An 11255-nucleotide genomic window follows, 5' to 3' on the forward strand; every position below is an offset into this window, starting at 1 on the left:
CGACTTCTCGTGGCATGGCATGGCAGAAGCGAGAGAAAAATGCCCCACAACCCCCGTCGTCTAGCTCCCTACTACCTAGGCACACTACAGCTGCGGCTGCCACTGTCCCTCCCTCATTGTTGATCAGAACTCCCCAAAACACCCCCGCCCTCGCACGCTCTCTCCTCTGCGCTGCGCCGCTCTGCCTATATCTCTTTCTCCCCCTCCCTCTCTCCTCACCAACCAAGGCACCCTGGCCTCCCGTCTTCTCTCTCCCTCTAGTTGCCAAATCGCAGCGGCAGCAACAACAGATCCAATACATACTAGGTTCCATTGCATCACACATCAGTCATCAGTCACTCCAAACCATCAAATCACACACCCATCAGATCACAAAGGCAAAGAGGAGAGAGAGAGGGTGAGGAGGAAGATGAGAGAGATATACTACTAAACTATCTATCCATCCATCCATCAATCAGCTGGTAGCCCGGCAGCAATCGCGTGCCGCCTTTCCACTCACGTACACCACCACCTCTCAGCTCGGTTCGTTCGTTGCAGCGTCAAATCGGGGCAAGAAGCCAGCAGCCAGCCCTGTTGCAGTGTTGCTTCGCGTGCTCTGCTGTTGCTTGCACCACGCACGTACCTGAAGAAAGCAGCGATCCATTGATCGACCGGTGGTTCGCTGTCGCCACGGTCGGCATGTCGTCCTCGTCCTCGTCGTCCTCCGCTGCCTCCGCGGCCACGGTGTTCCCGCCGTCCCCGCAGCTGCCGCCTCCGCTCCTGGTGGAGAACCTCCCGCCGCTGCATCAGCTCACGCCGGTAGCGGCGGCGGCCGCGCCGGCCTCCGAGCAGCTCTGCTACGTGCACTGCCACTTCTGCGACACCGTCCTCGTCGTCCGTGATCGAATCCCTGCTCTCGATATCTATCTCTATATATACATACATGCAGCTAACTGTCCATGTTGTTTAAATCTCAAAAGATTTTACAAGCCTGAAGGTGTGCCTGGGTGCAGGTGAGCGTGCCTACGAGCAGCTTGTTCAAGACGGTGACGGTACGATGCGGCCACTGCAGCAGCTTGCTCACCGTCAACATGAGGGGCCTCCTCTTCCCGGGCACGCCGACGAACACAGCCGCGGCGGCCGCACCACCAATAGCTGCTGTCACTAGTACTACCACCACCGCCGCCACCATCACCACGGCGCCGCCGCCGGCCACCTCGGTCAACAACGGGCAGTTCCACTTCCCCCAGTCGCTCAACCTCGCGCCCAACCCTCACCACCAATCCCTCCTGCTGGTACGCGCGCGGAGAGCCGGCAGGCCTGCCGGAGACACGTCGTCGCGTGTGCTTCAAAGTTGCCGGAGCTAGCTCGCTCCGAGATGTCATATATTGCATGCCTAATCATATCTTGTGTCCGCGCGCGTGCATGCAGGACGAGATATCCAGCGCCGCGAACCCGAGCCTGCAGTTGCTGGAGCAGCACGGCCTCGGCGGCCTGATCCCCAGCGGCAGGAACGCCGCCGCGCCGCCCCCGCCCCCGCCGCTTGCAGCGGGTAAAGGGGCCAAAGAGCCGTCGCCGCGCACTAACCCCGTCATCAACAGACGTGAGTCCACCTAATAGACTTTCATTCCATGCACGTCGCCAAGTGTTCTATTAATTCGCTATTTCTTCTTCGCCATCTCTGATTGTCCAAGTTTTGCTCGGTTTCGTTCTTGAGATCCATCATACGATCAGCCTGAGCCTGGCCTTGAGGAAGCTAGGTGAAACCTTCAGTTCAGTTGAACTCATCTTCTAGCTAGCTCCATCTCCATCCTCGCTCTGGCTGACCAGATCAGTGAGCACACGTTCAGATGGGCTAGCTAGCTAGCGACACATACGCCTAGATATAGGTGTCGTACATGTCGCATCAATAAGTGCGACGCCCAGTCGCCCACACCGCTGGCCGCTGGCTTTCAATCAACTGTCCAAGAGAGAGCGAGAGCGGCACACATCTTTGTTTCGTTCTCGAGCTCTTTTCACTGTGAGAACCGGGCAGTGGACGCTGCTACTGCGTGCTACCTGAGTGCACCTCAGTGCGCCGAGCTCCAGCGTACATGCTGTGTGCGCTGCCGCGAGCAGACGAGAGAGAGAGAGAGAGAGCGGCACATATCTTTGTTTCGTTCTTGAGCTCTTTTCACTGTGAGAACCGGGCAGTGGACGCTGCTACGGCGTGTTACCAGAGTGCACCTCAGTCCATGCGCCGAGTTCCAGCGTAGTACATGCTGTGTGCTGCCGAGCAGTGAGCCCTGCTGCTGGTCGTGTTTCAAGCGCGGCATATATGACTGTGTGTCTAACAGGTTTTTGTGTGCCTCGTGTCTCTCTGCCTCTGCAGCTCCGGAGAAGAGGCAGCGGGTGCCGTCGGCGTACAACCGCTTCATCAAGTGAGTGCCAGTATGATGCTACTACATTTTTCATGCTGTGCGTTACAGTGTAACAGTGTATATGTCATGGCCGGTGGTTCTCTCATCGGTCACGGCAATGCATGCCGCCTCGTTGGCAGCAGCCGGCAGCCGGCCGGCCCGGGCCCGGTCCGGGGTACAGAGGCAAGAACTTTTGCAGACGGAAGAGAGAGACCCTGATAGTTTTTGCTCTCGTTCAGTCGTTCTCTCTCACACACACACACGCAGAATGGCAGAAGAGAGAGAAAGGGATGAAAGATCTACTAGCAAGCAGTAGTCGTTACATAAGACATGGCAAATGATGCATTGGTGATGGCAAATCATGCTAGTGTCGTGTCGCTGAGCTAGCTGCTGTGATCATATGCATCGATCTGACGTCTCCCTTTTCCTTTTCTTTTTTCTGGTTCTCCCTCGGGGCTGGGGAATGCGATTGCAGGGACGAAATCCAACGCATCAAGGCTGGCAATCCCGACATCTCGCACAGGGAGGCCTTCAGCGCGGCGGCCAAGAACGTCAGTGGTTTCCTCCCCTCCTCTATCGCCTCGCTTAGATCTTTCTCCTTCATTTCTTTCTTATATATAATTTCTGGTCTGATCCACTCGCACTCTAGGGTTTTGTTCGTGCCTGTACTGTTCGTGTTGCTAGGGTTTCCTGATCTTTCAAAACCGCATGATAAGGACCATGCATTTTTCTCCTCCTTTCTAAATCCATGTTTGGTGTGGTGGTTTTGGTTGTTGCTGCAGTGGGCACACTTTCCACACATCCACTTTGGACTCATGCCGGATCACCAGGGGCTCAAGAAGACAAGCCTGCTTCCTCAGGTGATGAATCCGTCAAAACCTTATCAATGTACTGTTATATATTTCCTCTGCTCACCAAAATAAAAAAATCATTTAGGACAAGATTTGGTCAAAACTTAAACATTATTACAAACATATAAATATCTTTTTTATATCTTTTACTCTCTCTATTCCAAATTGTAATTTTACTCTGTATCTAGACATAATGTATTTCTAGATACGTACAAAAGATGCGTACCTAGAAATTAAAAGCCAAAATGATTTACAATTTGAAACTGATGGAGTAGTTTGGAGACAAGCAATATATATTGGTAGATTTGTATGTGAAATCTCTTTTTTTGGAGGAATTTAAAAGATATTAGTGGTCATGCATATGCACCAAAGACCATCTAAAATCAAATGCGACAAATAGTTTCGATGAGAGTTAGTATGAAGAAAATTGTATCTATAACTATGGCTAATAATGTTACCCCTTTTAGTTCAATAGCAAGGTTCAAAAGTGGAAAAAAAACAATTTAAATGTATTTGTTAATGTGACTGTGATTTTCCTTGAAAAAACAAAGGGTGAGGTTGAGGTAATCTCCAATACTTTTATAGAAGATAAGATGGATTTTCTGCTAAAATGTGTTTACTGTTCTTGGTTGTGATTGTCCTGTGTGACATTGACTGATATTTATAGAAATTTCTGTTCCAACAACAATTTATACTAGTAAATTTATTATATTATTGAAGTATTTACAATGAAAAGATTATATAATGCTAATCTACATGATTATATAATGTAGCTCAAAATTTCTCTGCTGCATTTTCTAACTAGAAAGAAAGTCAGGGGGGAGGTCTTAAACCAGCCATCAATACAATCCTGTAGTTAAAGTTTTCATAAATTTATCAACTTAAAAGACTACGATGTGCATGGGTAATCATTTGGTTCAAATTCAGGTGGCATCATATATATCAAACAAAAGACCAGATAATCATGTTAGGCGACTTGTAGTAATGGAACCACAGCCTTTTCAATCACCATTAATTGGTATATAATGTACAATTTTTTTTGAAAGGTATATAATGTACAAATTTACAATTGGTAGTGTATATATACGAACACTCTCTTGGATTACTCAATTTTTTTTCTACTTGTTACATGTCCTTTGGTTCTGTCAAGTATTACTCAAGTCTCTGCCTATTAGATGAGACATGCAAGCAAGAAAAAAAACATTTTTCATGCATAACCACAATAAATATATATAGTACATGCCAGATTGCATATATATTCTTGTATGACTCTCTTATATAAGACTATATAGGAGCAGTTAGCTCAAAGAAAAAAAAAAGGCACGATAACATGCAAAGCGTATACTACTAAGTACATTTAAGCATTACCATGCGCCCAACAAATCATGGTTAAATTGATTTAAACTAAACCAAATTTCGGTGCTTTTGGCTTTACCAGGATCTCCAGAGAAAGGACGGGCTTCTAAAGGAAGGGCTCTACGCGGCGGCGGCCAACATGGGGGTTTCTCCATACTAATATAATTACTCCTACTCACCAAGCTTAGAGTAGCAAGTTGCTACTGTTACCTAGCTTGCGAGAATCTCCTTTTTAACAAGTGGTGGCTCTATGAACTATGAAGCTATATATCTAGTGCTTAGTGGCCTCTTAAATTAGCTTGTTAAACGTTCCAATCACGTACGTATATCTGCTGTGTAAACCTGGTCGATCGATCGAGCTGATCATTTGATGGCTAGGTGTATCCTTCTCTAGCTAATATATATCTATGTTTTTGTGTTGATTATATGGTAGATTAGACGAAGAGATGGAGTCCTTTTGCCGGGCCCCCATCCTTGTCTTTTCTTTCCCCACTGTTTTAGCTGCTAGTACACTGCTGCTGCTGCTACTGCTTAATAGCTAGCACGTACCAGGCCAGGCTATCAGTCGTTATCTTTATCATATCCCTGCTCTTTACTGTGTCTTTTTCTCCTCTTCTTTTATTCTTTGTCTTGGTTCTTCGCCCCCTGTCGAGTAAAGGGAGGCCAGCAGGCCAGGGCAGGCAGCCACGGGCTCGCACCGTCGTCTGGAATCCTCCTGCTGCTCAAAGACCGCCGATCTTTGGCTCTTTGCCCCCTTATTCACCCTGTTCGCTTGTTGGTTTCAACCAGCCCAAACCAGCCAATCAACAGTGTTTTCCTCTCACATAAAACCAGCACCAGCCAGCCCAAACCAGCCCGAAAACCAACCAGCGAACAGGCCGATTGTTTGCTTGCGTGCTGCTGTAAGAGCTAGATGTTGGAATTCAAACGCGCCCACTTCCAATCCTCCATCCCTGTACTTGCAAGAGCATGCAGATGCAGATGCAGATGCAGATGCAGTGGGTATTATTTGCATCGATCACCGCTACCCCTTGCTCTTTTGCAAGCTCTGTGTTTCTTGCATTGCCGTCGTCTCTTTGCACCCCTCTGGTGTCTGCACCAACAGCAGGCCCACGGCATACACGGGCTGGATACATCCTGCTGAGTGCTGAGACCTTCCGAGCCTGGGAGCCCAGCCATGTTTAATTTGCTTGTATTGTAGCATGAAATAATCGTAGCTGTACCGAGGCCGAGAGTGCAGATCGATAGGGCCTGCGAGCGCGGCATCCGTTTCCGATCCGCAGACGCGCGCTGCCGGCCGGCCGGCACTAACAATGAAGCAATGGGGCCGTTAAAGTTGGCGCTCAAAGCGGCGGCAGCAGGCGTTTCCCCCCCTAGCTTTTTGGGGCCGCGCCGGCGCCCTGTTCCGGGGCACGAGCACGAGGGCAACTGTTTTGTTTGACAAAGGGGAATTTGCAAACAGGGGAAAGCGCCGCGGGGCGAGGCCGCGTGTTGCTGGTATCGATCAGGGCTGCTACATGGCATATATACTGTACGTACGTAGTAGGTTTGTTGCCGCCGGCCAGCAGCACCCATGCATGTCGCCGGCCGGACTGCTGCCGGCGTGGCGACTCTTGTGCTTGACGTACGTGACGGATCGAGCTTAGTTTGGAAAGCTGGCGCGCGGCATGGTCCATCCAGCAAGTCCAACTGACCAGCTTTATGGTCACGGGGCACATACATGCCTATGCAGAGCCGCGATGTGTAGTGCTAGTAGCTAGCGCGTACATATTCGAGCCGAACATATATGCGCGTACATATGCAGAGCTAATCCAACACGCGCACGCCGCAAGGCTGGCAGTGTGCCAAGCTTGCTGAAGGGGTCGGCTCGACGCTAGACAACAACAACAACAACAAAAAAGGAAAGAAAAACGGACCGATTGCCCGGGTGGCCGAATGAACACTGAACAGGAAAATAAAGAAACAGCGACCGTGCAATTGAGCCGCTGCGAGCCGTTTGAACCGGCTGGTTTTGTGAGGAACTAGTAGTGCGTGCCGGCGCCGCACCAGCCGAGCGAAACAGCCACGGACTGACGGAACTCAGGGCTGCGCGAGGCCGTAACCCACATGTTTGGGCTCGATAAGTCCGGGCTAGTTCGCCACAAAATCAGACGGTTGGTTTGGACTGGACTGTCCGTCGTGTTGTCGCCCATCTGCTACGGGCTGCGCGGCCCGACTGCCGAGAAAATCCCCAACGTTTGATCCGCGTCTCGCTCGAACATCCCGACTGATGGGCACGCGCTACGGAGTTGTAGCTGGGCGGGCCGGCGGCCTGCTCGCTCCAACGGACGTCCAATCCTTTGCAATGAGTCCAGGTTAAATGCCCACGTTCTGAGATGGACTTACATTACAGATGAAAGGGACGTCATGGCCCAACTGGCCAGCAGTATCCGATCGGACCAAACGGCTTTCCTACGGTTTTTCTCTACGAGTGCCGGATCAGCAGGAGTCTAGGACAGCGAAGAAAACAACAGCTCATTGGCAGCCAGCACCGCGGCAGTGAGTCAATCCAGATCTACTCCCAAGCTAGGAGGCGGATCCACGAGAGACGCAAGTACATGCCAGTACGATTTGAGTAGGCAAGTAACAATAGCTTCCGATCTCTGCAGCACAGAAAATTCAGACCTGGGAGGCCGGCATCCTGGATCTCTTCAAGGCAGCAGCGACTTGCGATCGGGCAACGATAGAGCGAATTCAAAAGCCTCAGCTTCGACGAGTGGTCCCGCGTCTCTCACGGCGAAGCGAAAGCGATTGTGGGCACAGTGGCACGCCGATCGCCTCACGCTGCCGTTCACTGTGGGCACTGTACCACAAACGGTAAAATGTTCGTGCTGTACCAGTGCACTCATTCTCGTCTCTCGGTGCGGCCTCCGAGGGCTATGCAGACCCAGTGACCCGCCCAGCGGCAGCATGATGGAGAAGCCTCCCGCAGCTTCCGGTGTCTCTGGCAGCGATGCGGTGCGGCAGGCGACCAGACCACCAAAATATGCTCGCCTTCGGCGGCAAGAAGGCACGGGAGTAAAGCGAACTCAAGGAATAACGGGCACGCGCATGCAGTCCGGTGCCGCGCCGCGCTGTAAGCCGCGAAGCGAGCACGACAGGAATCCGCGAGGTCAGAAGTCAAAAACGCTAGCACACGGGGACAGAGCATCAGAGTCTGCAGAGCCCGGCTGCTGGACCTGGACTAGCCGAAGCAACGAACATGCCACGCCCCACACACACAGAGAGACCCTGTGCCTGGACCTCAGAGCATTCTACAGAGCCAGCTGTGCGTCTTAATCATGGCTCAAGAACAGGCCCTCATTCCGAGCTAGGAATTCGGTCGCTAGGACGTTTCTATTCTTCGCAACATTCTGAATATTAGGCTGCGTTTAGAAGCCAAAATTTTTTGGTTTTGGGTACTGTAGCCCATTTGTATGTATTTGGCAATTAGTGTCTAATTATGGACTAATTATGTTCGAAAGTTTCGTCTCGCGATTTCTCACTTAACTGTGCAATTAATTTTTTTTTTCGTCTACGTTTAGTACTCCATGCATGTGCAGCAAGATTCGATGTGATGGATACGCCAAAATTTTTGGGAACTAAACAGGCCCTTAGCGTCGCTCCAAACATGACCCAAACACTGAAACACGTCGTTTCTGAAACCTGAAACTGTGGCGGAAGTTGCCACCGTTCTCAGCAAGCAAAGCGACCATGGTATCGCGTGACACAGACCACCAGATGTGTCCATGTGCCAAACAAGAGCGTTACAACTTGCTCTAATCTACTGCGTCTGCGTGCGTAGGTGACAAGATCACAAGATGCAGTTAGTGATGGTAGCCCAGCCCAGACAGCTGTGCAGAGTCAAGGATGGACGGGTTGGGTGCCACTGGGAATCAATGCCCAGTAGCTCCACGAGTACGAAACCTTTTCAATGGAAAAGAGAACGGTGTGGAAAATTAGCTCCAAGAACGTTGATTGATGATTGTACGCGCCCATGGAACTGGCTTTCTGAGAGAACGGACGGAAGATACGGGATTACGGGTGACAGGAGACTGATAAGAATAAGAATCCTTTCTCTAACGGGCTGAAGAGAAGCGTGTTTAGCTGACTGAATGAAACCTGAAACCCTTTCTGAATGAAACCTGAAGAGAAGGTATCTGTGCCACCTGACTCACTTCTCAATCCAAAATGATTTTGCAGGAATTTGGCATGTCTTGGAAAGAACACACTATTGCAACGGTAGTTGCATAACTACCGTAGCTAACGGGCAGCAGTATTAAATGACAAACATGCTTATGCACTTATGCTACAGTTATGAATCGACCAGACAACAGGAAAACAATCTGGAAAGCAATGGCAAGATAACACTCATTTAGGACAATGCAGTAACTGGTTTTGTAAATATACGAGATCGGCGAGCACATACTCATAAATATACATTTACAGATGGAATCGAGCTACACAGAAATAGTTACCGAAGATTAGATAATAACTCTTCTGACTCTGTTAGAACACAAAGCTCTCTGAGACTGATGACCTTTGTACAGCCCTACACAACACCCCCCCTCCTTTCAGCTGAACAAAAAAACTAAAACAAAAGATAAATAGCTTTCTTTAAACTCATCATTGAGCAGCGACTTTGATCCTGCAGGTTTATTTCCACGCACTGTTCTTGATCGCCTTTACACAACCTCCTTTTGTTTTGGAATGTACAGTTTCTTTCTTTGACTATATAATTTCACTTCATCTCAAATCGAATCTATAATGTCTTCCTCCCTCTTCCCATGATCTAGATACACCCTACACTGGATCACTGTCCCTCCAAGCCGGAAGCCCGGCACCACCGTGAACCCAACCTTTGGTCGCACTGGCTTCCCGAGCTCCTTGCTCCCCACAAAACCCTTCGACCGGACAATGTTCTCCATGTACACCATTGAGAACTCTGTGCCCCGGCCGACCTGGAATATGCCGACTGCTGGGTCATACGCCCAGGCTAACCTGTGGACTGTCCATATTGAGCTTGCCATTGCTACAAACAGCTCGTAGAGTGGGCTGGCCACACTCATCACTGGCAATGTTCCGCAGTCTGAATTCCCAAACAGTGAGGACTCGATGCCAGGATGGATCAGCTGTGTGTACTTGCGGTCGCAAAATTGGGCAAACTCGCAGTCCGGGCTTGAATTCATCAGCTCCATGGGGTCTGCATCTGAGTGCTCGATGAATTGCTGCAATGACTCGTTCCTACGGGTTGCCAGCTCGATTCCTCCAAGCTCTGTGGCGCCAGCTGTGGCGCCGAATTGGTAGGAGTCGAATCCGTCAAACATGGAGAGGCAGACGCGGGACAGGAGCGCGTAGCGGCAGTGGCCGGCCTTGGAGTAGGAGACACCAGGGTAGGCGGCCTCTGCAGCCGCGGCCAGGTCCCACCCAGCGCACCGGAGGACCTCGGCAAGCGCGCGGGCAAATCGGTGGGCGACGCGGAGCGCGTCGCGGAGGACAGAGTCGAAGACGCCCGCGGACAGCATCGCGCCGACGGCGTCGCTGCCTGGCGGAGGCGCGAGCGCGCGGTCGAGGCGGCCCGCGAGCCGCGCGTTGGCGTCGTCGAGCGCCTCGAGGTCCAGCCGCAGCGCGGCAGCCGCGGCGTCCTTGGCGTCGAGGGACGCCTGTAGGCGGTTCACCACGGAGTCGAACGACCGCAGCAGCGCCTGGTTCTCGCGCACCTGGGCCTCGAGGTGCGCCGTGAGAGTCCCGTCCCCGTCAGGCGAGGGCGGGTCCGCCGGCCCGCCCCTTGCGATCCGCTTGAGCTCCGACAGCCGCCGGAGGTGCGACACCGCGGCGGCGTCCGCGGCCGCCGCCGCATCAGGCAGGAACGGCGCGTGGGCGGCCTGCAGGTGCAGGTACGCCGCCTGGAACGACGAGGCCGTCGCGAGCGCCGCAGCGACGGCGGCCTCCTGCCCGGACGCCGCCTTCCCCTCCCCATCCGCGCTAGGGTTAGGGTTCAGCGGGTCGGGCTTCAGCACGACCACGCGCTGCCCGGCAAGGACCCCATCCGCCCCCGGCGCCGGAGAGCGCGCGAATCGGTCGGCGTCCTCGTCCTCCTCCTCCTCGGCGAAGAACTCGATGGTCTTGGTCTTGAACGCGAGCGCGAACTTGTGGAGCATGGCTACGCCCGCCGCCGCGCGCTCTCTGTCTCCGCCGCCGAGCGGGGCGGGGCGTCGGCGACGCGAATTGCGGGAGCGCGGAGGTGGGGATGGAGGTGAGTGGTGGGTGTGGGTGGTGCGGGGCGGTGGGACGGCGAGGAGTTGGGGGCGGTGGAGGGAGGACGCGAGCGAAGGAGTGGGGGATCTGGGAAGAAGAGCTGGAGGCACGAGAGCACTGGAGCAAAAGAAGCAAGGCTGTCTGTCTCCGTCGGGTAGGAATTGGGGGGGGGGGGGGGGGGGGGGGGGGGGGGGGGGGGAAGATGCTCCTACGCTTCCGTGATGAAGGTTTCTGTTTTGCCATACAAGAGGTGTGTGGGACAGTAACAGTAGGACCGACCCAGAAGATGAACACGTAAAAAACATTTCAGAGTGGAGTCAGAAGTTTGGAATGTTTGCAAAATTGGCAGCTCTGCTGCTACTGTTGACGAAAAAAAAGATGGTTTGATCCATGT

At 52.3% G+C, this 11255-nt stretch overlaps 2 protein-coding genes across 2 annotated transcripts; one reads left to right on the forward strand and one right to left on the reverse strand.

Moving 5' to 3' along the window:
- Window positions 1-232: 232 nt before the first annotated feature.
- LOC136538804 (protein YABBY 3-like) lies at window positions 233-4991 on the forward strand. The gene is made up of 7 exons (XM_066530759.1): window positions 233-873; window positions 993-1274; window positions 1411-1582; window positions 2351-2399; window positions 2854-2929; window positions 3161-3238; window positions 4668-4991. Exons 1-7 carry the CDS (start codon window positions 679-681, stop codon window positions 4743-4745), a joined length of 930 nt encoding a protein of 309 aa, XP_066386856.1. The 5' UTR covers window positions 233-678; the 3' UTR covers window positions 4746-4991.
- A 3989-nt stretch (window positions 4992-8980) lies between these two features.
- Window positions 8981-11005, reverse strand: LOC136538805 (protein GRAVITROPIC IN THE LIGHT 1-like). Its single transcript, XM_066530760.1, has one exon. It carries the CDS (start codon window positions 10762-10764, stop codon window positions 9355-9357), a length of 1410 nt encoding a protein of 469 aa, XP_066386857.1. The 5' UTR covers window positions 10765-11005; the 3' UTR covers window positions 8981-9354.
- Between the last annotated feature and the right edge of the window lie 250 nt (window positions 11006-11255).

Source organism: Miscanthus floridulus, chromosome 2, assembly GCF_019320115.1.
Source record: "Miscanthus floridulus cultivar M001 chromosome 2, ASM1932011v1, whole genome shotgun sequence".
Classification (NCBI taxonomy): Eukaryota; Viridiplantae; Streptophyta; class Magnoliopsida; order Poales; family Poaceae; genus Miscanthus; species Miscanthus floridulus.

Bases quoted from the DNA above. Each gene is read 5' to 3' on its own strand.
- LOC136538804 (XM_066530759.1), top strand. From the start codon at position 679: ATGTCGTCCTCGTCCTCGTCGTCCTCCGCTGCCTCCGCGGCCACGGTG. The intron at 874-992 runs GTCCGTGATCGA...GCCTGGGTGCAG, and splicing joins TCTGCGACACCGTCCTCGTC to GTGAGCGTGCCTACGAGCAG. The intron at 1,583-2,350 runs GTGAGTCCACCT...CTGCCTCTGCAG, and splicing joins TAACCCCGTCATCAACAGAC to CTCCGGAGAAGAGGCAGCGG.
- LOC136538805 (XM_066530760.1), bottom strand. From the start codon at position 10,764: ATGCTCCACAAGTTCGCGCTCGCGTTCAAGACCAAGACCATCGAGTTC.